A 27,685-nucleotide genomic window follows, 5' to 3' on the forward strand; every position below is an offset into this window, starting at 1 on the left:
TTTTTTTCCACCCATGTCAGATAATTGCGAACAAACACTGCATCATTCAATCCATACAAGGGCTCTTCCTCCTTAAACACTCCATTATTCAATCTACCAAAAGATCTGTCCTACACTCTAGCAGCTTCTACAGTACCCTTGAAAAATGTACATACATACATACATATACCAAGGCTTTTTCCCCCTACACAGGGGGGTAGCCAAAAAGAAAAAGGCATAGAAACCACTCCCACCCATTCCATTTCCTACATATTCCACTCCCCTCCATCCTCCTCCTTCCCTCTTATCTTGGCACCTCCTGGATGATGGGTCATCCCTGCATCCTGTCCACTGCCCAATTAATATATTAAACATTAACTCCACTGGAGACTTACTGGTGGAAGAATTTATGGTTCTTCAGTAATTCAATAAGAATCTACATACTCTAGTATGCATATCTCCTTTCTGAAACTTTTCTCATCCCTCTTTGAATGTTCTTACTACCCTTTCTGCTAATCCATTTGAGGATGGATGATAAGGTGTCAGTGTTACATGTCTAATGCCATTTTTTCTTAGAAACTCCTCTATTTTATTAGAAACCAGATTAGGGTCATTATCTGACATCCCATAGTTAGCAAATGACTCTTAAATGTCTTATAGTTACTCTCAAAGTTGTAGCAGCAGCATAATGAACATCCAAGAACTTACTGTGGGAATTTACAATAATAAGGAAATATTTCTCTTCAGTAGGTCCAGCATAGTCTATATGCAATCTTGACCATGATTTACCAGTGTTAGGCCAAAACAATATTGGAGTTTTAGGATTCCAATCTAACCTCTGACTGTGACATTGTGGGCTCACTAACTTTTTCGAAATTGTGATTTTTTTCCCAAAACTTTAACCTAGGTCATGTTCCTTAAACCTATATCCAAGGCTACTAATTTTGAAAAAAGCACTTCGTTTCCCACTGCCATAAATAATTGGTCTCTCACTCTGGAATCAAACTGTGATCTAAATACACAATCATTGGCTAGCTTTTTTAGATCTGCATATAAATCATTCACAGACTCTTCCTCTTTTTCCTTAGTTGGAATACCAAAAGGCTCCTGTGATAGGAAGATTTGACTACATAGTGTGCTTTCAACAAAGAAACAATATCATCATATGACTTGGAACCTGGTAATTCTGGGTGCACACAGATTACCTAGAACATTAAAAACTTCTTATTCCAATGACACTAAAAGAATATTCTTCTTTTTAACATCTTCAGTGATAGACAAGCTACCAAGATTAGCCTCTAATAGGTTAATCCATAAATCCAAAGTAATCTTTGATGGATCAAATGGATCAATTTTTATTTCATTTACCACCATTTCTAACAATACAAAGAACATACCAAAACATCAATGCATAGATGAGAGGGAGGAAAGGGTGGTGGATGGGAGTGGAGGGGTGAAAATGATTTGGCTACCTCCTTTGTAAGGGAAAAAAAAAACCCTTGGTATGATTCACCATGGTCTTGAATAATGTGTTGGACTCACAATTGACAGCTATTACCCTCCCAGATGAGAGCTCAGAGCTCATATATGATCAATCTATGGGTAATCCTGTAACCTTACACACACACCCAACTCACCACCCATGAGAGTTGGAGTAATGGCTTGCAGCACAGTTATACTGAAATTATTTCAGCCCTGGAGGGGATTTGAACTCAGACCCCTGGAGTAGTGGTTGTGAATGTTACCACTGTGCCATCAAGCCATGTATCAATAGATTATTATCATCCACTTCTTTATCAAATGAAAGGTCTGTCCTTTTACAGAATATTATGTTCTCTCTTCTTTTTTTTTTTCTTTTTCCTATTATTCCCTCAGCCTTGTCAGCATCAATCCACCATTAGCAGATAGTATTTAGTGTGATAAACTGCCAAATGTTTCATTACAACAGAAGCCTTCTATTTTACCCACTGTGTTAGGGAACCTTAAGGAGATAGTGATTACCAATAGCTTTTGGGAATCCAATCAGAGCTTCCATGAATATGTACCAAGCCCATGTATGTATTGATTCATGCTTAGAAATACCTATCCAATCCTTTGTTTTCTCTTTCAGCCAAAATCAGAAACTAACCTTAGAGCATGAACAGCTGAGAGCAGAGCACGAGAAACTCAGATCTGAAGAATCTGAGAAGAGCACTCGACTTCATGAGCTTATGTAAGTATTTGAGCATGTTCATCCATATGCTCAAAGAATCATGCCATGCTGAGGGAGGATTTTCTTTCAGTGGGCTTTCATTTTGCATTAATTGTGTGTTCATTTATTATTTTATAAAAAAAAATATTAATTTGTTTATATTTTTTCGTGATTGCATGTAACCTGTAATTCTTTAGGGAAGCACTTGTGTCATTATGTTTTGGTTTGAATGTGTGATAATTGTTTCATTCTTCTACTCCATATTCTTATATTCTTTTATGTCCATGTATTGAGATACAAGTTATCTCATCCAACTTGCCGGTATATTTTAGTTTTTGTTTGCAAAGCCATAGAACTGTATTGAGACAAAAGACATAGCCTAAATCAAAAGGATCTTAGAAGTAGTGATTATCATCACTTTAGGATTCATCCATAAGTTTAGTTAAAATCATCTGCTTTTAGCCAGAACAAAGTACATGAAGTGTCTTCTTGTCAGAAGGTTTAAATGATTTGGATGAGTCTCAGTATTATCATACCTTATGTTAGCTTTATTCATGCTCAATTTAGATGTAGGAAATGCACATTTCACATGTGCCTTAGTAGTGCATATCATATTCAGTTGACACAAGGAGTTTGTACATAGTTAGCCTCCCATAAATATGGTAAACTCAAGATTTTTAAAGCATTCTCAACACACTTGGGATCAGCTGAATTTTATAATAGATAATACATAAAAGGACCCACCCCCCCTTATGAAGGGGTGGCTAAAACAAAGTATACACCTATCCAAAACCCATCCATAACACCTCATGGATAAAGGGTCATCAGGTCAGAGGCAACACATAAAGTGATGGCAATTCCATATCAGGGTCCAACAGTCTAAGCTGGTGTATTCCCACTGCTTCATTTTATGGCAACCCTTGGCCAATACTAGATCATTTTATTCAACTGAAGGATGGTCTCTAGAAGAAAAAATTGAGTTATGATCATTCAAGACCCCAGAGTCGTCCACCACAGCTCAATAAAATCATCTGGTGTCAGCCAGAACAAAAGTCTATAGTGAGCATCACTTTGTTGAGGAGATTGATGCAATGCCATATTAACACTTAACAATGGATGAAAATTAGTGACCATGTCTGAATTTAACCTTTTTTATCTTGTCACTTAATGGAAACAAAGTAGTCACTCACACCAAAAGACCTACTTATTCACCCTCCATATGCCATCCCTGCTTCATCTGTTAGGTGCTAAGATTGTAGAACTAGGTAAGTGGGTATCTTGATGTAGGGGGTGTGCTTTGACTCACCTGGAGTAAAAGACCATATACATAGGCTACATGTTGATGCTGCTTTGGAAACTTGAAAAAAGTCATAAGACCAGGACATCATGGATGTCTCATTCCCTTTTTCTTTTTTAATTTCTATTCTTTTTTTCCTCCTCAAGATATATGTTAAGTTCTTCACTTGGGTCTTTTAAATGAAGTGTGGTTTATTACATCCCTGTTACATAGAATGGATAGTCTTTATACATTTTCAAATTTTCTGATATCCCAATGGAAAAAAATTCTGAAATGTTAAGAAACAGTCGAGGTAATAAAACAACATACAGTGAGCAAATGTTAGATGTGAGAAAAAGTTAGTAGAATGTAAATATGTTACTATACTAGTTGTCACCACTAGGTTTTAATTAGAATGAAGTAACACCAGTTGCTTTTGCTGTTTATGACATTGGTTTGCTTCTGTAAATATGTTTAACTCTAAGTTAGACTGCTTTCATTTGAAGGAGGTGAAGGAGGAGCTTTCATGGAGTACTCATCTCTTCCAATATTTATTTATTTTGTTTTATCTTATCTATATATATTTTTTCATGTAGCTTTTCTTTTCCTTAAATGTTGTACAAGAACAGAAATGAGCTAGTAACATGTTTATTAAGGTCATTACTGTAGATAACAGGAAAATAGGGCAAAATAGATGAAGATCAGGTGAAGGTCCAGGAAGAAGCATTGGAGGGGAGGTCAACTGGAAGAGGGGAAAGTGGATTAGATGAACTATGCTTTAGTACTGACAGGGAGCCTTTGTACAGTAATACAAGGGTTACCTGATATTAAGTGACCCATGGACCTGTCACCAGTTACTGGGAGCTGTGGGTAGATACATGAGTCAGAGAGTTGATTGATTTACACAAAAAAGTACAGACATGGCCAGCCATTCCTGAACACACAGTGGCATGCCAACAATCTGGAAATGAGCACATATAGTCCCCATCCTGAAACCAAACCAAACCAAACAGGTTACCACCAGAGAATCCAGCATCCTACAGACAAAGCTCTCCTCTATACCATATCCAAACTGATGGTAAAGTTGATCCTAGAAGAAATCATAACTCATATTCCAACCCTGCCAAATCAATGTGCTTTCAAAGAAGACATCACACTCTTTACAGAATTCACCTCACAAGTACTGAAAGGCTTCAACAGGAAAATATCAACTGGCAGAACAGTAATATTTATCAATCTATATACCAAGGGCTTTCCACCACACTTTTCCCTCCTCTCATCTCAGCTCCTCATGGACGATGGGTCATCACTGTATCCCGTCCACTAGTCAGAAGTAATGCAGTATGACACAGCACATCCACAGCAAGGCTGCTTCACTTAATTGGCAATCCCACCTCTTCGTCCCATCATGCACAAATATGTAGTCCATAGTGGTAGGGGGAAGAAAGAATACTGCTATAGTAAGTCTTCCTTATATGGTCATTCTTTATCCAGCAAATTCACAGTTATGGTATTTGGTAATTACTACCCTCGATTCTATTTAAGGTAAGAAAAATTCACAGATACGGTATCCACTTGTGTTTTGGAGGTAAAATTAGATATTTTGAAGAGGAAAGAGCAGGGAGAAGGTACGTCTGCCATAAATCAAAACTTGGGTTCGGTATACGGTAATTTCAATTTGCGGTAAGGTTTTCAGGAACGCATATGTACCGTATAATGAGGACTCACTGTACTAAGTTTTTCCACTCAGGTCGTCAAAGGTGGCTAAAACAGGTTGGAGTAATGGGACTATGCATCCTGCTCTCTGTAACCCCAAGAGGTACATTCTTACAAGAAGTCAAGTCATAAGGGGGTCTGGGAGCTTTCCAACCAGAACCCTAAGGTTTGGGTAATTTCATGTGTGTGGGTGTGGTACAGATGAGAGTAAAAGGGAAGAGATAGGCAGTATGTCTGTGAGAAGGAAGAGAAGGAAAATGGATGTGTTTGCATTAAATGAAACTAAATTGAAAGGGAGGGGTGATTTTGGGTTTGGGAGTGTAGTAGGGAAGGTGTCAGGAATGAGGAGAGGATGAGGGAGGAAAAGGGTGGCTCTACTAGTAAGTGAGGAGATAGGTAAGTGTGTGGTGGAGTGGAAGGAGGTTTCTTCAAAGTCAGTGTGGATGAAGGTGAAACTGGGAAGGGATATGTGGATCTTTGTAAGCACATATGGTCCTGGTAGTGAGAAGAGTGTAGAGGAAAGGGAAGTTTTTTGGATAATTTTGAATGAGTGCTTTGAGAGTTTTGGGAGGAATATCAATGTAGTGGTATTGAGAGATGTCATTGCTAGAGTATGGGATGAACCAGTAGATGGAGTGGTTGGGAAGTTTCAAGTGCCAGGTTAAAAATCATAGTGGAGAGTTAATGGTGGAGATGTTTTTAGAGAGTTGAGGATAACTAACAGTGTTTAGGAAGAGTCGAACATAAGCACACATGTGAGAGGGTGGTGGATGGAAGGATGGTTGATTAGGCATTAATGGACTATGTAGTGGTATTCAGGAAAAAAGTAGAATGAGTTTTGGATGTCCATATTCTCAGGGGATAGAGTGGGGGGAATATCAGATAATTTTTTACTGGACAGTAAGTTGAGAGTGGAGGATAGGTAGAGAAAGAGGCAGAAGATGGGGAGGTGCTTGAGCAAATTGTTTAAATGAGAAGAAAAAGGAGCAGTAGTACAAGGAGAAGCTGAGAGAAATGTGGGAGGTGGTGAAGGATAGAGTAGAGGTAGAAGTGGAAGAGGAATGGGGTTGTTTCAAGGAGGGAGTGACAAGGTGTGCAAAGATGACATGTGGAACAAGGAAGATGGAAGGGGAATAGAAGAAAGGGGATGATGTAGTGAAGAAGGTAGTAGAAGAGAAGAAGCGAGCATTTACAGATTGGTTGCAAAGTAGGATGAGAGAAACATATGGGAGGTACAAAGGAAAAAGAAGAGAAGCAAAACATAAGATAAAGGAGAGTATATGTAAAGTGAGGGAGGAGTTTGACAGAAAATTTTGAAAGTAATATAAAGATGTTTTAGAAGGAAGCTAAGAGAGGAAGGGGATGCAAGTCAAGTAGAGAAGAAGAGGTAATAGGCACACATGGACAGATATTGACAGAAGAGGAGCCAGTAAGGGTAAGATAGGCAGAGTATTTTAGGAAGTTCTTAAATGTGGAGGAGGATAGGGAGGGAATGGTGGTAACAGTGGGATGCACTAAGAAAATGACAGTGATGGGAGAGTAAAATGGAGGAGAAACAAGAAAAGATAATGTTCAAGTAGTCTAAAATATTATGAAAACAGATAAGGCACCTGGATCAGATGGGTGTCATGCAGAGTGTCTGAAGAAGGGAGATACAATAATAGTGGACTGGCTAGTGAGGTTGTTTAATGTATGTCTAAGGAAGGGTAAAGTGCTGAAGGACTGGAGGAGTGCCTGTATAGTTCCATTTTACATGGGGAAAGGGGACAAATGTGAGTGTAATAGTTTCTGTAGTTTCTGAGGGAGTAGTTTGTTGAGTGTAATTGGGAAGGTTTATGGGAGGGTTTTAATTGAGAGGATTAGGAATGGAACAGAGAGAGTAACTGATGAGGAACAGTGTGGGCTTAGGAAAAGTAGGGGTTGCATGGATCATATATTTCCAGTAAGATAGATACATAAGAAAACTTTGGCAAAAGTTAAGGATGTTTTTTATGCCTTTAGGGATGCTTATGACAGGATAGACAGGAAGGCACTGTGGGAGTTATTGCAGATATATAGGATTGTGGGGAAGCTGTTAAGGGAAGTCAAGAGTTTTTACAAGAATAGTAGAGCATGTGTTAGAATTGGAAATGAAGAGACTGAGCGGTTTGAGGAGGGACTGCATCAGTGATGTGTCACGTCACCATGGCTAATCAGTGTGGGTGGGGTGGTGCAGAAGGTAAATGCAAGGATTATGTGCAGGGGACTGGAGATGTTTAAAGAAAATTGAGAAAAATGGGAGGTAAGGCAGTTGTTGTTTGCTGATGATACTGTACTTGTAGCAAAATCAGAGGGGATCAAGGGAGTTAGTGATGGAGTTTGGGAAAGTATGTAATTGGAAAATGTTGAAGGTAAATGTGGAAAAAGGTAAAGTGATGTGATGTACAAAGGGAGAGGATGACAGCAAGTTGGAAATAAATCTTAAAGTATAGAGGCTAGAGGAAGTGGGTAGCTATAGGTATTTAGGGCCAAAAGTTGCAGGAAAGGGACAGTGGAAGCGGAGGTAAGTTGTGGACTGAGAGAAACAAGTAAATGCCTTTAAGGATTAAAAAGTGTCATCATGAGAACTAGGTGTTTAGGAATGGATGTAAAGAGGAGACCATATAAAGGGGTGATTGTGCCAATAGCACTGTATGGAATTTAAGAGAGGCAGAGAGGAAAAATTTAAATGTGTTTGAGATGAAATGATTGAGAAGTATGATAAAGGTTACAAGGTTGGATTGAGTGAGAAACGAGGTGAGGAGGAGAATGGGTGGTGGAAAAAGAAATGGCAGATAGGGCTGATGGAAGAGGATCGAGATGGTTTGGACACATGGAAAGAATAAGTAGAGTAAAGAAAGATTTGTAAAAGAGGTGTGGAAGGCAGAAGTGGATGGAGTGAACTTGAGGGGATCACCAAAAATGAGATACATGGATGGGGTGAAAGGGATATTGAGCAAGAGGGGAATGTTTGTTGAGCAAGGAAGGTAAAAGGTACAATATAGGGGTGAGTGGTGAATGGCTTTGTATTGATGATACTGTGATGCAAGGGAGTGGGTGAGGGATGGGTGGTTAGGGAAAGGTTATGTGTGAATGATATTTTGACACAGCCCAAAGGGAAGAATAGTGATGATAGTAAAAAAAATATAAGCAAGTCTTTGACACTCCTTAGGCATGGCTATCAAAGATTCACTTCTTCAAGATGCAACACTGAGATGATGGATTGAAAATGGATCCTTAAAGTCTAATGACCCCTGGAGTAGAACTGGATCACATTTCCTCATCTCCACTCATAAATGTGACCTCGAGGTACCTTAGAACAGTGGTGGACAAAAGATTTATCCAGCAGAAACTTAATTCACTGGACATAAAATCTTAGAAGAACTATACAATTATCCATCCAACAAAAACAGACATCCTTCAAAATACAGAAAATAAAGCATTAAGAATAATAACTGGCTGTGCCAAAACTATATATCTATCTATATACCAAAAAGCTTCTTCCCTCTTTTAAGAGAGGTAGGAACCCAAGGAATGTACCCATCCTCACCCATCCCACAAACATCTAACACCCATTGTTTTAATTTTGAAAATTTATTAGCTTCTTGCGGATAAAAAGCCATCCCTGGTTCCTGTCCACTGCCTGTGTTAGAAGCAATGCAGCAAGAAATGGCGCCTCCTTAGTAGGGTCCAACAGCTGAAGCTGGTTTACTACCCCCACTTCATTTATATGGTGACCCTTTGTATGTCCCTCTACAAGTAGAGAAGACATTGAGAGATCCCTTCTTGTTATGTCAGTTTATCACCCACTCACAACCATTTCTTGTACATCTTTTCACTTTCTTTTTGTTCACATTCATTCACAATTTATTCTCTCCAAGGAGGGACAAGAACTAGCAAGTTATAGATAGGTTAACAGAAAATGGTATAAGTACTAATATAATGGTATTTTGCTATACAGTATATATGAAATCATTAATATATATACACCACTGTACACATGAAAGGTTCTCAGCCATCAGCTGTATTTACCTAATTGTAATGTACAGAAAAGGAGCTATGCTCATGTGGTCCTCTTTCTTTGTCTCCATTGATCAAGCGTAGCCTTAAATTCATTTATGGTTGTAAGATTGAAATATTCCCCGTTTTTAGGCTGTTCCATAAATTCATGCATCTACTGAAAATTGTGCTTACTGATATCCTTGAGGCATGTAGTTTTCTCAGTTTATTCCCATGACCTTGTGATGCGCTCTCATGCCAAACCAAGAGATCTTAGATGAGATAGTGATAGGAAGGATTTTTTTTTTTTTTTTTTTTTTTTTCCCTCTAGCTTTGATGTTCATGCCAAACCAAGAGGTGTTAGACGAGATAGTGATAGTATTTTTTTTTTGTGTTCAGCACACATGACATAAGATGGAATAATTGAAGTTGAAGCAAAAAAAAAGAAAAATGAAAGGAAAGAATCTTGGAATATCCTACTGATTCACAACTTTATGTGTACATTTTGAGCAAGAAGGCATGAATACGTAATTACTTTTCCTGAAACCTGTGTAATGTGTTTTGATTTCCAAAGCACAATCATTGTTAATTATGCAGCCTTCTAAAAGTGGTTGTGCCAACTTAAACCTCATAGCTAACCATGAGGCCTTCTTTGTCTATGGCAGGTGTCACCCAAATGTTCCAAGATTCTGTCCTCAAATAGTCAGGCCTTGGATGCACAAGAAAGATATTCTTGATAAAATTATGGTTTTGAGGCTGTTCAAGCCCATCTTCATGGTCGCATACTTAGAAATCTCTTTCTGGTTAATGTCAAAAAAAAAAAAAAAAAAAAAAAATTAAACGAGAGTGATCCTGGACTGTTGAGACCCTGCTTCAGTTCAGGTCAGTCCCTCGGCAAAATTTAATCGCATGATGTCAGCTCAGACAAATTCTTGAGGAATGCCACTACTGAAGGGTTGAAGCCCATTGAGTGTCCTTCAGCTTGGTTCTTACCCTCCCTTTGTCTGCAGCTTGCGGCATTGGACTCCAAGGGCCCCCTTTAGGTGAGTCCCTCTTCACCAACACCTACTCTTTGAACGTCTCACAATCTTTGAGGGTGAGGGTGGCCCAAACCTCAATGTTTCTGTGCTCTTGCTGCTCTTGCTCATGTGTTTGATGGTACTGTTCTTGATGCTGTTGTTCCTTCATTCTTTCTTTGTAAAGTTGCTCTTAAGTGATGCTGCACTTGTTGGCCATAGTGTTGACAGTTTTATTTACTGTACAGTACGTGGATTAGTGGCTCTATTGATGCAATTTTTTGTTCTCCATATTTGATTTATTCTAGTTTATTATCTTTATTAATATTATTATTATTTTTTGTGGTTATTTTTTGTTGGTGATGGGGATGCTGCTACTGCTGCTAATGGTGGGGATTATGAGACCACGGAAGTCTTGAATGCCACAGATGGTGTGCTTGTGACCCTGGTACTGTCATAATTTTTCCGCTTGATTTTATGCTGGCAAGGAGGCTTATGCACTGTGATGTCATCTAGCCCACTATAATGCTCAATGCTTGTGTTTCTGACACATCCCCCTCACTGTTGTCTCTTCTGTCTTCTCCTCTTCTTCATCTTCATGTTTTTCTCTTTCTCCATACCTTAAATCATTTTCTCCTTTCGACACTATTATGTCACTCCTTATATCCTTATCAGTCTTCTCTTTCTTTTTGTTTTACTTTAATTTTCATTTTCTGCTACTCATATTTTTGTTTCCTTTCATTCAGTTCCTCCTCAACTTGTACTCTAACTTCAACTATTCCCCATTCTAGTTCTTGATTGTCCCCAACCTCCTTCCCTGCCCTTTACCCCTGCTCCTCCCTGTTCTTTCTTTGTTTCTTCTAATTCATTTCCTTCCCTTCAAATTATTTTCTCCTCTCCTCTTTCATGTACTGATTATTCACTATTGCATATTCCTCTGTTTTCTCCAATCTCTGTATCCAGTTTTATTCTTTCAGCTGCTACTTAGGCTTTGACATCATTTCAATATGTGTATATATATATATATATGTATATATATATATATATATATATATATTTATATATATATTTATATATATATATATAGATATATATATATATATATATATATATATATATATATATATATATATATATATATATTTATATATATATATGTATGTATGTGTGTATATATATATATTTTCTTTCTTTTCTTTTCTTTCTTTTTTGTTAAAGCAGGTCAGCATGAGTAGAGATTTCAGTTGGAAGATTTTGGTTGTATTTGTAGTGGAGATCATGATGTCTTCAAAATCCCTATGTGTGATAGCACACCTTTATTATTATTCCACATGCCGTTCCTCAGTCCACTGAAAGTACAAAATTCTATTCTGTATACTAAGAGTATACAAGTAATCATTGAAGTTTATATTTTCAGTTTTATTAGTGAATTATTTTAGTTTGAATCAGATTTAGGACAAAGTTCTGGATTAAAACCCATTTTGTTTCTGCTGCAAAACGTTGTTCCAATTGACTACATAGCATATCCATTTATTCTTATAGAAAAATTGGCAAAGGATCTATAATGACATCATTTCTCATGCCAGAAAGGTCTGAAACCTATTTTCCATTTTTTATTTAGCTTTAACTTCATTTTCTGCTTTGTGAAATGTAAAATTGCCTGTCTGTATCATAGATAAAGTACTTTTCCTACCTTCTACCTTCCTCTCTTTGGTCCGCCCTCACCTGACTTCACCATTATCACATGTATCACTGTTTATTTAATTTTCTTTATATCACCTTAATCCAACAGCCATGATTCACATCCCAGAATTCTTGCCAAAACTGTTGTAGTACACATTCTGGAAGCACATAGTACACTTATTTGTAAAATTTATGAAATCAAATTGTTTTGTTTTATAGAAGTAGAAAATTTTAGGAATCAATGACAAGCACCTTCAAGTGGCATCCTACAAGATGGACATCAGAGAGAAATTTCTTCCTGCCACCTACCTTCAAAACTTGTCAACACCTTCACCTCCATCTGAAAGTACAGCCCCAAGAGGCTGTCACTTGTTCTCTGGACTGTGTCCAAGATATCTTTCTATCAATTTCCAACTATGACACTAGCACACCTGTATTTGGGTCACCATCTCTCACACCTTATCAGCACAGAATTGGCCAGACAATGGACACCAAATGCCCAAGAAGCAATCACTATACAAAAGACACAATACTATAGTTCCTCACTCATTCTCTATAGACAACAGCACAAGATCTCTTCACTGAGTGACGTATAGACCAAGCATTGGCCACTACCTGGAGGCCCCAGGTCTCCTGCAAAGGGAGAACTAGGGCAGCAGAATGATTGAGTAACTTCATTTTCTCCACCTGTTTTCCTTCAAAAACTCTTTTCTTGAGACTTAGGGGGTGGGTGATTGCCCACTGGGTGCACATAAAATTTTGCAGATATTATAATTCATGAGTTGAGTACCCAGCCATCCTTTCCTATGACCTTTGGTTTGCATCATCACACTCTTGACAGAATTCCTCACAGCAAACCATTTCTTTAGGTACCAGTTTCCTTGGAGCCCAAAATCATGACCACACTTTTTTGAACGTCCACTTCATGGGGGCACCCTAGCACAAGCATGCCAAGCTGATTCTCATTTGTTTAATCCCCATTTTTTTTATGTTTGTGAAATTAATTGTATGTAAGAAGGGTAATAACCTTCCCCCATACTAGGCTATGCAGAATCTCCTTAGTTTATGTTGTTTGATGATTTTTTTTCATGTGTGTCGTACGTATTTTCTTTTTCTTGTAATTCTATTTCATGCAGTAGTTGGCTTCTTCATTCACAAGCACAGCTGTATTGGAAATATAAATATTGTATGGTAGTGCTCTTGTAGACTGGCTGCATAAGTTTTCCTTGTGGTTTGTTACTTTTCAGATTTGGAGATCATCTGTGTTTGTTTCCCCATGTATTTTTAAAAGAGAGAGAGTGAGAGAGAGAGAGAAAGAGAGAGAGAGAGAGAGGGAGAGAGAGCATACTTACACAGCTCTCACTAGGTGATATTACTTTATATTTTGTTCACTCACATAGGCAAATTTAATCATTTCTCTCAGGTTAATGTTTACATTTGCTTAAAAAAAAATCCATACAGTTACCTAGAGTTTAGTGGTACAGGTATTACAGCTTATAACAAATGTCATTCTAGCAGACATTGGTTATGAGCACACATTCTTGCATCCATTTATCCCAAGTGCCAAAAAGAATTCTTAATGACAAAGGCCATTTAATTCAACACATAGTCAAATCACATGCTGGACTTATGACTGTCAGCTGTTATTCCCCCACGTAAGAACTCAGACTGGTATATAGACCAATCTATGAGCTTAAAGGGGATAGGAATGGCTTGCAGTGTTATTGAAGCCTTCAAACCCTGTATGAGCCTTAAACTTGGGTCTTCCACATGAGAGCTCAAGATATTATCCATTATATCCGCAAGTAGTTCGAGTTTTGTTTTAACACTCACTGCAGAAGGGGTTTCTTTCTGTCTATATACCAAAGGCTTTTTCCCCTCACCAGGGAGATAGCCAATCAAAAGGCATATACCCACCCATTCTATCCCCACCGATTCCATTCCCATCCACCACCCTTTCCTCCTTCTCATCTTAGCTCTTCATGGATGACGGGTCATCCCTGTTTACTACCCACTGCTCTGGGTCAGAAGCAATGCAGCAAGATGCAGCACATCCACAGCAAGGCTGCTTCACTTAATTGGCAACCCCCCTTCTCTGTCCCCTCATGCATAAAAAGAGAAGACAGGGAGAAATCCCTTCAGGCTGCATCAAAATATCATTCACACATAACCACTCCCTAACCCCCCCATCCCCCACCCACTCCTTTCTTTGCTTCACAGTATCATCTATACACAGCCATTCTCCACTCACCCCTACCTCCTGCCTCCTCCCTTCCTAGCTCAACAGTGTCATGATCTGGTGTGTTTTTGATGAACCATACTACATCTGGCCACGACTTTAACAAATCCTACCAATCCAGTGCCAGTATGTGACTTCTCCCTTTATATCAGTCAATCCATTCTTCTGGGCAAACAAAAGGTGATGTGCAAAAATACTAAAATTTACTTACACAATGGTACAAGGGACTTGAAGAAGGATGTGCTTGCACACAACCCTCTTTTTATATGTGAGGCACTTGTAAGTGCCAATGGCATAGGTGCCATTTTCTATATCCATAGGCCTAGTCTATATTCTTATTTACCTGTCTTCACACATTCATTTTCATTCTTTATTTTTGTGTGAAGAAGATTTGCAGATTATCATTAGCTACCTATATGAATCCTGCTTATACACACACTCCTATGATGATGACACTACTTTCCTATGCCATTGTTATGTGCTCAACCTTTGACCTCCAAAGTTTTTTCGTCTGATTCTTGTACTGCTCTGCCATACTCCACTGAAAATCTGTATTTCAATTTTTCTATGGTCCTACATCTCATTATATAGCATAACATATCTTAAGTTAATTGTGACCAAATCAAATTTGAATATGTCATGGCACACAAGACAGTAAGCAAAGGTATTTATAATATTATATAATTCTCTTGTGGATACATGGACAAGCACTACCTAACACATTTTATATAACCTACTGTGTGACACTATTATTTTTTTTATATACATATAGCCTACTGCATGACACTACTACATGACAACAGATATTCCTCTCTTGCTCAACACCCTTTTCACCCCTTTCATCAATCTACTCTCCAGTTGCCCCCTCATGTTCACTCTACCCACCTCTGTTACTAATTTTTCTTCACTCATTCTTTTCACATGTCCAAACCATCCCAATACTCTTTCATCAACCCTATCTCCCATCTTTTCCACCCCTGTTCTCCCTCTCACCTCCTCATTTCTCACTCTATCCAACCTACCATACTTTTTAGACATTTCACCTCAAGCACATTTAAACTTTTCCTCTCTGCTTCTCTTAAATTCCATGTCTCTGCCCTATACAGTACTGTCCACACAATCACCCCTTCATATAATCTCCTCTTTCCATCCATTCCCAAATGCCTATTTCTCATTACACTTTTTAATCCCCTGAGGCACTTACTTGCTTCTCTCAATCTACAATTTACCTCCACCTAGATATGGACCTCCACCTAGATATGGATCAAAAGGTCTCCTGTCGGCATGCTCCGCCTTTGTAATCCTTTGTAATCCTCCACTCCTCCCTTTCCTGCTACATGCAACCCCAAGTACCCAAAGATATCCACTTCCTCCAGTCTCTCTCCTTTAAGACTTACATCCAAATTGCTGCCATCCTCTCCCCTTGTACATCTCATCACCTAATTTTACCCACATTTACCTTCAACTTCATCCTATCACATACCTTCCCAAACTCCGTCACTAATTCCTTTAATCTCCCTCTGACCTGGCCACAAGTTGTGGGGGTTTCTTTCAGCTGAATAAAATTGCCTAGCACCAACTAAAATAAACAAAGTTATAAAATGTAGTGAAAGTGTCACATCCTCAGTTAAATTGTTTCACATATTAACTGAAGCCATCTCATCACAGACATCACATTTGGCAAGAGATAGGAGTCTTCCCAGATTTAGGGCTTCTTTAAATGATGTCTGTGGTTCTAAATGTCCCATAAGGCATATGGAATGTGCCCCTTATTGAGACTGACAACCTGTACCCCTTAATTATGCATTCTACAGATTTCTACAGATTTTATTGTCACTAAGGCCAGGTACTTTAAAATTATCACAATTATGAGAATTTAAGGTGATGCCTGGGCTAAGGGCACATTGACATAACAGATGAGGATGGTCAAGATAAACAGACCAGGTAATGACTTTGAAGAGGCAGGTTATGTCTGGAAACCTGACATATACATAAGTGAGCACAATGTGGGGACAGGAAGTAAAATAAGTATAGTAACCATATTACAGTTGTTATTACCACGAAGACAGAACTTTTGTGGGTATCAGGTAATTTCCTCTCCTCCACTGGATCCCCTCTCCCACCACCTGTTTACACATTGCTTGGTTTGTGATGTGTTAAGTTATTTCTTGGGCATTCTCCCCATTAGAACCAATATATTATCCTTATATTAGAAAAGATGTCTGGCTAATTGACCTTCAGGAAATGGTTGTGGTTGTGAAGGCCCTGGAATGATGAGGTATATCAGTTATGGTTCCAGAGAGCTAAAATAACTGAACTAATTTTATATTTTCATGTGCCTTGATTTACTCACTATTTTAACCCTCTTTGTCCCAGAATGCTGAATGACCGTCGTGAGCAGGCCCATCAAGATCTCAAGGGTCTCGAAGAAACAGTGGTCAAGGAGCTACAGACACTACACAGTCTTCGTAAGCTCTTCGTGCAGGACCTACAAGCCAGGGTCAAGCGGGTAAGTGACTTTAGTGTGCAACAAAAATGTCAATATACTGTAATTGAGTACTTTTGGGAAAGACCTATGAAACAGCAAAGATATTAGATCTGTCTTCCTTTCACACAGAAATTTATTATTATGAGTATTTCTACATTCATATGAATAAAGATTATAGAAAAGTTCTTGTAGGGCAGCCACTCATTGAATTCTATAGTAAATTATTAGGGTCCTTATTGTAGATAATTGGAAAATTACATGAAATCTTGGATGCTGGAAGTCTATGATGTAGATTTAAGGAAGTCATTTTTTCATATAAAAACTTTTTATTCATTGAGTTATGGGAACCACGAATCCTTCCCCATAGGTTGGAGGGAAAAATGTTTATAATAACAATAATGATAAATAAATAAATGAAAATAATAACAAATTAAAAAAAAAAATCCCTGAAGACATTTATTTATAAAGCTTTAAGGAGACCATGATGTCATGTCAGAGGTTTTTTTTTTTTTTTTTTTCCCCAATTTTTTTTTCATTTATACCTTCTCACTGCCCAGGCTGATGAGCACAGAAGCTATTGTATGTACCAAGTTTTGCATGTCTGGCACAAACAGTAGGCTAATTTTTTTTTAACTAGTTGGCAGTTAAGTGAAAAAAAAGAGTAATTTTGCCAGTTTTTATTTTATTTTGATTTAGGGTTTTCCAATGTCAGCAGTCCTATGACCCAATGAATAAAAAATAGTCTGGCCCAATGTTGAAGTGTTGTTGTTGGTATTTTTATGCTTTTAAAGATTATCATGTAGTAGTTTGACACTGATGCTTTGCCATCCTTTAAAGATGTGAATGGTATCAGCATTGTCATGCCATTTCTTTTGTTGTGACCATCCTCTCATTTTTTCTCTTCCTTTTTCCTATCCATTCTGAATATAGTGTTGACAGTATCTTTTCACATGATTCTTCTTCCACAGTCTGCTGCTGGGGAAGATGATGAGATACTGGGAGGTTCAGTTGCACAGAAGCAAAAGATCAGTTTCCTGGAGAATAATCTGGACCAGCTGACAAAAGTCCACAAGCAACTGGTACGGGACAATGCAGATCTCCGCTGCGAGTTGCCAAAGCTGGAGAAGAGACTCCGGGCAACCATGGAGAGGGTGAAGGTGAGGAACATGGCAGAAAGAGGACAGTACAGGAGGAGATGGAGGAGAGGATGTAATTTTCTAATTGTTGTATACAGAAAAGAAGCAGTGCTCATTAGGTCCTGCCTTTTATTCTCCAATTATTATACCAAAATTTAAATTCATGTACTGAAGTGTGAGTAGAGTGCTGCTGGAGTTGTTTTCATTTTGCATTTAGTGGCCTGTGTTTGTGTGATGTGATTTAAGGGGTAGGTGGTTAGGTGGGCTGGCTTCGAGGACTCTTGCATAGGTTTGTGTCCCTATCAGTCCCATGTGCTGCTTTGTGGGAATTATTTAAAATCTTGGGAGTTGTTTATCTGCTTGGTTGATTTCTGGGAGAGTCAGGTGAAATATAGAATCTGGCAGTCTATTAAGGAGTGTATGTTTTGTGATACATATGTTTATGTGTATATGAGATGATTTAGGCATGTCAAAAGAATAAGTGAAGAAAGACCAGCAAAAAGAGCATGGGAAGTAGAAGTGGTTGTACAGAACTTGGGAAGAAATCCAAGAATGATGAGGAGGTTGGATGGAGTGAAAGGTGTTATTGGATGAATGTCTATCAAGCAAGGAAGATTGAATGTGTATGAAATTGGCAGTTACTGACAAGTCTATCAAAATGACCACCATGTGAGGACGGAGCCTTTGTTAGCATGAAGTTGCAGTTGTTATAGCTTTATCAAGTGATAAAGCTGTAACAAGTTAAATCTTGTGTTAATAAGACTCTGTTCTCATATGGTGTTTCTTTAGATAAGATTGTACGTCTCACTGACCCGATCTCTTTCCACAGGCCCTAGAGACTGCGCTGAAGGAGGCTAAGGAGGGCGCCATGAGGGATCGCAAGAGGTACCAGTATGAGGTAGACCGTATCAAGGAGGCTGTCAGACAGAAGAACCTGGCGAGGCGTGGACATGGCGCCCACATCGGTAAGAAGGGGGGAGGGGATGAAGGAGCATGAGGAAAATAAAAGAAAGAAAGCAGGAGAAAAGGAGAAAGAGGAAGAAGAATTGGAAAAAATTACCTGTAAGAAATGAAGATGTAAAAAAAAGATAGAGTAGAACTAAGAGAAGGAGGAAGAAAAGAAGAGAAAGGAAAAGGAAGAGTATGAAAAAAAATGAAAAAAAGGGAAAAATGAGGTAGTATATCGAAAATACAAAGATAGGGCTGAGTAAGAGAGTAGAGATGAGTAAGAGTAGGAGGATTAGGTAGGATAGGAAAAGAAACAAGTAGAGAATGAAAAATAGAGAAGTAAAAGACATGAGTATGGTTGACCCTAGGACAATTGCAATCATGTTTATATATTTTATTCAGTTTAACATCAGAAACTTTCCCAATCAGGAAGCTATGACAATGCCTCTTACAGAGGATTTTGTAGCATGGAATTTAATGAACTGTAACTTCAGTCCAACTCACCAGCAACAGTGTTCTAACTGCTGTCATTTCGACCTCCACCATTAATAGTGACATTCTAACCCACTCGGCAAAATTCCTTATTGCTCGTGAAAAACAAGGGCAGTCATTTTTATACAGTGGCTGTCACTTAATGATTTTATTCAGCCAAGGGAAACCTACTATAAAAGGGTTAACAGGGAAAGAGAGAGGAGGAGTAAGAAGAAAAGGGAAAGTAGGGGGAGGATTAGGAGTGGTTGGAAAAGGGAGAAATGGAATAGGAGGGAAAGGGAGATTAGGAGAAAGAATTGGAGGAAGAGGGAGAACAAGTCATTAAAAGGGCAACCTCATTGGTAAGAAGGACTGAAGGAGGAGAAGAGGAAGAGTAGGAGAAAGAATTGGAGGAAGAGGAATATTGAGTCTTTAAAATGGCAACCACACTGGTAAGAATAGGAAGAGTAGGAGGAGGAAGTGTAAGAGTTATAATAGGAAGAGGAGCAGGCAGAAAAGGAACAGTATAAGGAGGAGGAAAAAATTATAAAAATAAGGAGTAAAAGGGAAAGGAAGAGAAAGATGAAAAAAAAAGTATGAGGAAAAGGAATGGGAATAGGAAGAAAAGTAGGGAAAGGGCTAAGAGAAATGAAAAGAATAAGAGGTGAATCTGTATTAATAATAGGAAGGATAGGCAAATTAGTTTGTGTTTTGGAGGTACCTAAAGACTTAAAGATAGAGTGTACAGTGAGAAAACTTCTGATAAAGAATTCCGTTGTATGACAATGGAGGAAAAGGAAGAATTGCCTTGTACAATATCATAAAATTTTTCTCTAAGTAAATTCATTGTACAACAGTAGAAATAATAGATACCCTTTGTCAAAAGAAAGATATTTTTGCATTTTTGAAAGCAAAACATTTTATTACCCTCATATTCACCAGTAGATGAGAAGGACACTATAGTGGAATACTCTAATCTATTCCAATCTTGCTTCCATAGCCAAGCCAATCCGCACGGGGCCAACAAGCCTGCTGTCCCGTCCGGGTGCAATGGGGATGATGGGTGCAGCCCCAGCATCCCACTCAGCCATCCCAACACCTGTGAGTACTGAAATTTATTGTGTTTTTGAATTGTATTTGTTCAAGAGTCTGAAGGTGAGAAAGTGTATAAGAAAGGTGTATGTACAGTACATATGCCATAAAGTATATAAGTGGTGGTTATTTTCATAGGGAAAGTAATGGGTTCTGTAGTAGGATAGATTCACTTTAAGAGGCAGATTAGTTTGGGTTGGTATAGTACTCTCACCTGCACAATTTAACCTCATCAAGCTTTTACTTGAGTGATTAATGCGCTGCAAGAAAGAGAGAGGTGGGTGGACTGCATGTACCTCGACCTAGAGAGGGCAGTTGATAAAGTACTTCACAGTTGATTTATGTGGAAATTAGAGCATGTTGGAGGACTGAGTGGCAAACTACTAAAATGGATGAAAGACTTTTTGAAGGAAAGATATATGAGGACAGTAGTAAAGGATAAGATTTCAAGATGGAGAGTAGTAACAAGCGGAGTTCCACAAGGTTCAGTGCTTGCACCAACAATGTTATTTGTCTATGTCAATGACACAATGGAAGGAACAACAAGCTATACATTTGCAGATGACACAAAAGAGTCATGAGAAGAATGAAAAACAAGGAGGATGGTAGGCCATTGCAAAAAGATCTAGACACTATTTTTGCATGTAGCCAAGAATGGGAAATTAAGTTCAATACCAAAAAATGCAAAGTACTGGAAATGGGCAATAGCAGCAAAAGGTAATCCTTAAATTATTCCTTGGGAAGTGAATCCATTACAAAAGCAAATGAGGAGAAAGATTTGGGAGTGTTGGTGAAAGACAATCTGTCATCTGACAGATATATTAGCAGAATTGTGGGAGAAGCATACAAACCCTTGCAGGAGATTAAAGTGCCATTCCACTATATGGATGAAGAGATGATGAAAAAACTCATCAAAACCCTGATACATCCAAGACTGGAATGTGTGTCAGTAGTATGGTCCCCACACAGAGTGAAGGATATAAGCAAGATCAAGAGTATACAAAGAGCAGTAACCAAACTGGTCCACAACCTGACAGATAAACCATAAGAGGAAAGACTAAAAGTTCTGGGTTTGCCAACTTTGAAAGATCGAAGAGAAAGAGGTGACATGATTACAGTGTTCAAGTCACTAAAAGGGATAGATTGCATTGACAGAAGAGATCTCCTGATTAAAGATGGAAGGGCTTTAAGAGGTCATGGGAGTACATATATACATATACCAAAGGCTTTTTTCCCCTACATGGGGGGTAGCCAAAAAGAAAAAGGCATAGAAACCACTCCCACCCATTCCATTTCCTATATATTCCACTCCCCTTCACCCTCCTCCCTCCCTCTTTTCTTGGCACCTCCTGGGAGTCATTGGAGTAAATTAAGTCATGGGAGTAAATTATCATGGGAGTCATGGGAGTAAATTAAGTCATGGGAGTCATGGGAGTAAATTATCATGGGAGTCATGGGAGTAAATTAAGTCATGGGAGTAAATTATCATGGGAGTCATGGGAGTAAATTAAGTCATGGGAGTAAATTATCATGGGAGTCATGGGAGTAAATTATCATGGGAGTCATGGGAGTAAATTAAGTAAATTAAGTCATAGGATTAAATTAAGAAAAACCACATGTCTAAAGGATGTGAAGAAACACATTTTTCCATATAGATGCATAAATATGTGGAATAGCTTAGAAGGTGATACATCTCAAGCTGGAACAATACACGTGTTCAAATCTAGATATGATAATTGGAAATCAAGGATATAGATTTAAGTTGGAACTGTACATGAATTTGAGTGTAGGTATGTTAGAAAATTAGAGAACAGGAGACAGGACCTATTGCTCCTTTCCTGTATACTACAATTAGGTAAATATAGGTAATGAGGGAGGGGTGATTTTGAGTTTGGGAGTGTAATGGGGATGGTGTTGGGAGTGAGGAGGGGGTGAGGGAGGGAAAACATGACTCTGCTGGTAAGTAATGAGATAGGAAAGTGTAGTGGAGTGGAAGGAGATATCTCCAAGGTTAATGTGGAGGACAGTGCAACTGGGATGGGAGATGTACTTAGCTAATTGTATCATACAGGAAAGGAGCAATGCTCATTAGGTCCCATCTCCTACTCTTCAATTTGTCATACTTAGCCATATACAGCTCCAAATATCATATTAGATTTGAATTCGTGTATTGTTCCAGTTTGAGCTGTATCACTTTCTAGGCTATTCTAAGTATTTATGCATCCATATGGAAAAATATTTCTTTCACATCCTTTAGACATGTGGTCTTTCTTAACCCCTTCGATACGATGATGCCTACATAGGCGTCATGAGGAGCAAGTGGGTATGCGAGGATGCCGATGTTGGCGTCTTGATTATATATATTGTAGTTGTACCTGCTTGACCCCCATACTCTGTAAACTGGCTTCATCATATTTTCTATGGTTATCAAAATTCACGGGTGAAAGAGAACGAGCAATACAGCGGTAACTTTATTTTTTATAATGCGAGTATTATGACGCAACATCGCACGTCTGGCAGCTAATGCTGCCCACGAGATTTTGGCCCATACTGAAGGGGTTAATCAAGAGATTTCTTCTGTCAATGTAATATGTCCCCCTTAGTAACCTGAATGCTGCAATCATATCACCTCTTTCTCTTCCATCTTTCAAACTTGGCAGACCCAGTGGATCTTTGTAAGCACATATGGGCCTGGTAGTGAGAAGAGTGTAGAGGAAAGAAAAGCTTCTTGGACAGATTTAAATGAATGCTTATAGAGTTTTTTGGAGGAATGTCCATGTAGTAGTGTTAGGAGATCTCAGTGCTAGAGTAGGAGATGAGCCAAGAAATATAGTGGTTGGGAAGTTTGGAGTGCCAGTTAAAATTCATAGTGGAGATTTGATGGTAGAGATGTGTTTAGAAAGAGAGTTGATGATAGCTAACACAGTGCTTAAGAAGAAAGTCAACCATAAAAGAGTGAAAAACCTAGTGGAGAATAATTGAGGAGTGTCTGAAAGGCATTGCACATACCCTTCATCAAAGTACATTTTATCCAATATACAATAAAATTATTAACTTTAACTTTTTTCTTTTGTTTTTAACTCCTGAAACTTTTCTGTCCATCTAAAGTAAAGCAATACAATTTAAGTCTGAATATGTTTCATCCATTCTTACCATATATCAAATGTTTCTCCCTCTATCCAGCCTATTAACCCCTACCATACTTCTGAGACATTTTATCTAAAATACATTTAAACTCTTCCTCTCTTCTTCTCTTATGTGGGGTGGAAACTGAGTTGGGAGATAGGGTCGATGAAAGAGTATTAGGATGGTTTAGACACATGGAAAGAATGAGTGAAGAAATATAAGTAAAAGAGGTGTGAAAGACAGAGATCGATGGAGTGAACAGGAGGGGGTGACAGAGGAGGAGATGGATGGATGGAGTAAAAGGGACATTAAGAAAGAGGTGGATGTCTGTTGAGGAAGGAAGGGAGAAGACAGAAGATAGGGATAAGTGGAGAATGGTTGTATATGGATGATGCTGTAATGCATGGAAGGGAGTTTGTGGGAAATAGAGGGTTAGGTAGTGGTTATATGTGAGTGATATTTTGACCCAGCCTGAAGGGGTTTCTCCCCGTCTTCCGTTTTTCTGCAAGAGGGTATTGCCAATTAAATGAGGCAGCCTTGCTGTGAATGTGTTGTGTCTTGCTGCATTGCTTATGACCCAGGGCAATGGGCAAGATGCAGGGATGACCCATCATCCAGGAGGACCCAAGAAGACAGGAAGGGGTTTTGAATGGGAGTAAAATGGGTGGGGATGAAATGGGTAGGAGTGGAATTATTCCTTTTGACTTTGGCTACCTCCCTTATACATACATATACCAAAGGCTTTTCCCCCCTTACACAGGGGGGTAGCTAAAAAGAAAAAGCCATAGAAACCACTCCCACCCATTCCATTTCCTATATATTCCACTCCCCTCCACCCTCCTCCCTCCATCTTGCCACCTCCTGGATGACAGGTCATCACTGCATCCTGTCCACTGCCCTTGGTCAGAAGCAGTATTGCAAGACACAGCACATCCACAGCAAAGCCGCTTCATGAATTTGGCGACCCCCCCCTCTCCGTCCCCTCATGCAGAAAAGGAGAAGACGGGGAGAAATCCCTTTGGGTTGCGTCAATTTTTTTCTCAAACATACTTCCTCACCCCCCATCTCCCACCTCCCTTATAAGGGGAAGAAATCCCTTGTTGTTTGTATTAATTGTGGGTGGAATTTTACTTGGGTGAAACTGTCTTGGCTGTAATTTTCTGTGGGGAATTTTCATTGATGGAATTTACTGGTAATGGTTGTAACTGCTTTCCACAACTAACGTCATAGACTAACACAAAGTATTTTTCTTTCTCATTTCAGGAACAACTTAAGATTCTGTGAGAAGGAAAGAAAAGCTTAATGTTAGATGAAAATATATATAAATATATATATAAAAATACATATAAGCACAACCTAGTTAAGACTACTGATTAAGAATACACCACATAAGAATAAGATTACTAACAATTCACATGTACTCTCTCCCTGCTACTGTGGCTTTCTAGTTTGTATCCGTATTTCGTTTATAGTATACATCAATAATGATAGTAGTAATAATAATAAAGATAATTTTCATATCTGCATTTACAGCTGCATATATGTGCATATGTATATGTATATGTATATATATGTGTGTACATGTAAGTATATATGTATACATTTGTATGTATACATATGCATACATATATATAAATACATGTTTATGCATGAATACATATAAACGAGTATGGATATGTGCACAAACACTCACTACATATAAAATGCGCTTCACTGTGTAAAATGACTATGTATATCTTGGTACTGTGGTGTGTTGAATTTAGCTTAATATTTGTATTTTGATTACAGTAAGGTTATATAATATACATAAGAGTCAGTGTGGGTCCTAGAAGTGTACTGTTGCATTACATAGTGCTTTGGTAGTCAGAATGAATAGCTTGGTAATGCATTTCATGGCTCATCAGAGAAAGTTTAAATGCTTTTATTTCATGAATTGATGAACCTGAAGAGAGGCAATATTTGTTTGTATAAACAAGAGAAAATATTAGACAACACTTTGCAGGGATATCAGAAGGAAGTAAGAAAAACTTTTAGTAACGCAATTTGAATTTTTATGAATTGGTCATGTTTGTTAAAAGAAATGAAAATTTAAAGAAAATAGATGGATCTGATGAAGTAAAACTTGAAAGAGTATAGGTATATAATATTAATGAAAATGGTCCAGATGCTTACACTATATAATCTCAAATTAATCCAAGTTGTTTAGTTCCACTCCACCTACCTGTCTGTCTCTTTACTGAACGATGCTAGCAGTTTTATTTGTACTTAAACATTTTTTATGCCAGAATATATCTATTTGTTATAGCTATAACCTGAACTAGTCTGGTTTTATGTCATGATAAACTGCATATAAAGTACATATAGCACACATCTCGTTAACTATAAAGTGAACTATATTAAGCAAGTCAAAGAAACTCACCAAAAAATAAATATTAAGGATATGGTACTCATTCAGCATGTGTGAATACTCTTGAAAGTAATCATAGGTTGCTTGCTTAAAATTTATTAGCTATCATTATTTAAAATAACTAAATAAATTGTTCAGTCTAGTTCTCATTTATGTAATCACCACTAATGAATGCATTTGTCAAAGGAAATTTCAGAACTAAGCGAGTGGGGTCAGCCCATGTTCGATGTTTTCCACAATACATATATTGGCCTTCACAGCAATGCGAGATTATATCAAAATGTTTAGGCTAAGGTGCAAGGCAGTATTGAGGAACTGTAGCTTACTCTTTTTTTTTAATGGTTGTGATAAAAGTGATTGAGATTAAGTATCAGGAAATACATGTGTTTTTGACATTTGTACACAAAAGTTCCATTATTTTGCACAAAAATTATTGGGCGAATTTATTTACATTAATACTGTTGTGCAATCAGTTCTTCATACTGCCTTTAATAAACTACCGTTTCTTTGTTGATGTTTTTTCATCCATTTGCTTTGTCATGTTTCTGATCATGTGCTATTTATTTGTCTTTCTTATTTATTATAAAACTAGTTTGCTTGTTATTTGATGTGTATTTTTAGTCAGTTGTTTAGTACTTTGAAACACCTTCCTAGACAATGATTCCTTACAACATGTAAGGCTGTCATTGTCTGCACTTCTACATATGCTACTTTTGTGATACTACTTTGATAACACAAGTGATTATATTGGTATTTTAAGTTTCTCTTCATATGTCAATGAATTTGATATTGTTATTGCAAACAATGTTTCCATTTGCATTTTTTACTATCACTGTCACAATTTCCATTATTACCATCAGTTGTGAAGATTAATGATAAGGGCCAGGATGAATATTTACATATTTGTTCATTACTTGGTAAAGCTCATTGCTTTACTCATTTTTTTAATCATTGGTTTTATCAATATAATTTTGCCACCATCATACTGTATGATTTGTATTATTTTTTAAATCATTAGCTGCAGTTTTATGGTTGCATTATTTTTCATTTTTACTTTTCTCATTATCATGATATCAATAATAAGTGATATTGATACCATATCCTAGTTATATGTTTCATAGTCCCACCATTTCCCATTTAATATTTTAATGCAGAATTGTTCTGCTTTTATCATTGCACTGTGATTCTTATGGTTATCTGCACTGGCTTCGGATCTTATATTAAACATTTATATATGAGTTTTCAGTAGTTTTTTGTTGTTGCATAGAGCTCTACCTTTTTTATGTCTCATTTTGGCAGTCTTTTCATCTACTATGTAGACCAGTTATGTTCTATCTTAATGGAGAAGTACGTGATATACATCTTTGAATTTTTTACATAATTGTTAGTATGTAGTTGTAGTCAGAAGCCTGAATACTGGTTTTTCCTCGAGATAAATCAGAACTTTCTGTAAGTCTTCTTCAAAGGTGGAATTATTCGAGCAAGAGAAAATACTTGATGAAACACAGATTTAATATATTATATATATATATATATATAATATATATATATATATATATATATATATATATATATATATATATATATATATATATATATATATACTTACATATATATACATACATACTTATTTATATATACATACATACAGAATGACTATAATAATTTAACCACAGCTGCTCTTCTTTCCTGATGCTAAAATGAGAAAATCTACTCCTTTTTAGAGGAATGAATAAGTGATTTCTTCTGAAATCAGGTGTGTATTTACCTACTTGTATTATACAGGAAGGGAGTTATGCTTGTAGTGTCCCATCTTTGTATCTTTCAGCATCTACCGTTAATTTGTTAAAAAATTCTTGTATGTTTTTTTCACGCCCTTGTCCAATTTGCTCCAGATACC

General features: G+C 37.7%; 1 protein-coding gene across 2 annotated transcripts in view; it reads left to right on the top strand.

Moving 5' to 3' along the window:
* Khc (kinesin heavy chain) overlaps positions 1 to 27,298 on the top strand; it is a 721,767-nt gene extending 694,469 nt beyond the window's left edge. For both annotated transcript variants that reach the window (XM_076184928.1, XM_076184929.1), the window contains 6 exons: positions 2,090 to 2,191; positions 16,494 to 16,626; positions 17,574 to 17,762; positions 18,571 to 18,706; positions 20,161 to 20,261; positions 24,642 to 27,298. In XM_076184928.1, the coding sequence (XP_076041043.1) occupies positions 2,090 to 2,191; positions 16,494 to 16,626; positions 17,574 to 17,762; positions 18,571 to 18,706; positions 20,161 to 20,261; positions 24,642 to 24,662 (682 nt within the window). In that variant the 3' untranslated portion in view covers positions 24,663 to 27,298. The remainder of the gene's footprint in view (positions 1 to 2,089; positions 2,192 to 16,493; positions 16,627 to 17,573; positions 17,763 to 18,570; positions 18,707 to 20,160; positions 20,262 to 24,641) is intronic.
* The last annotated feature ends 387 nt before the right edge of the window (positions 27,299 to 27,685 follow it).

This window comes from Oratosquilla oratoria, chromosome 5 (assembly GCF_046742065.1).
Source record: "Oratosquilla oratoria isolate Oo_2021 chromosome 5, ASM4674206v1, whole genome shotgun sequence".
NCBI classification, from domain to species: domain Eukaryota; kingdom Metazoa; phylum Arthropoda; class Malacostraca; order Stomatopoda; family Squillidae; genus Oratosquilla; species Oratosquilla oratoria.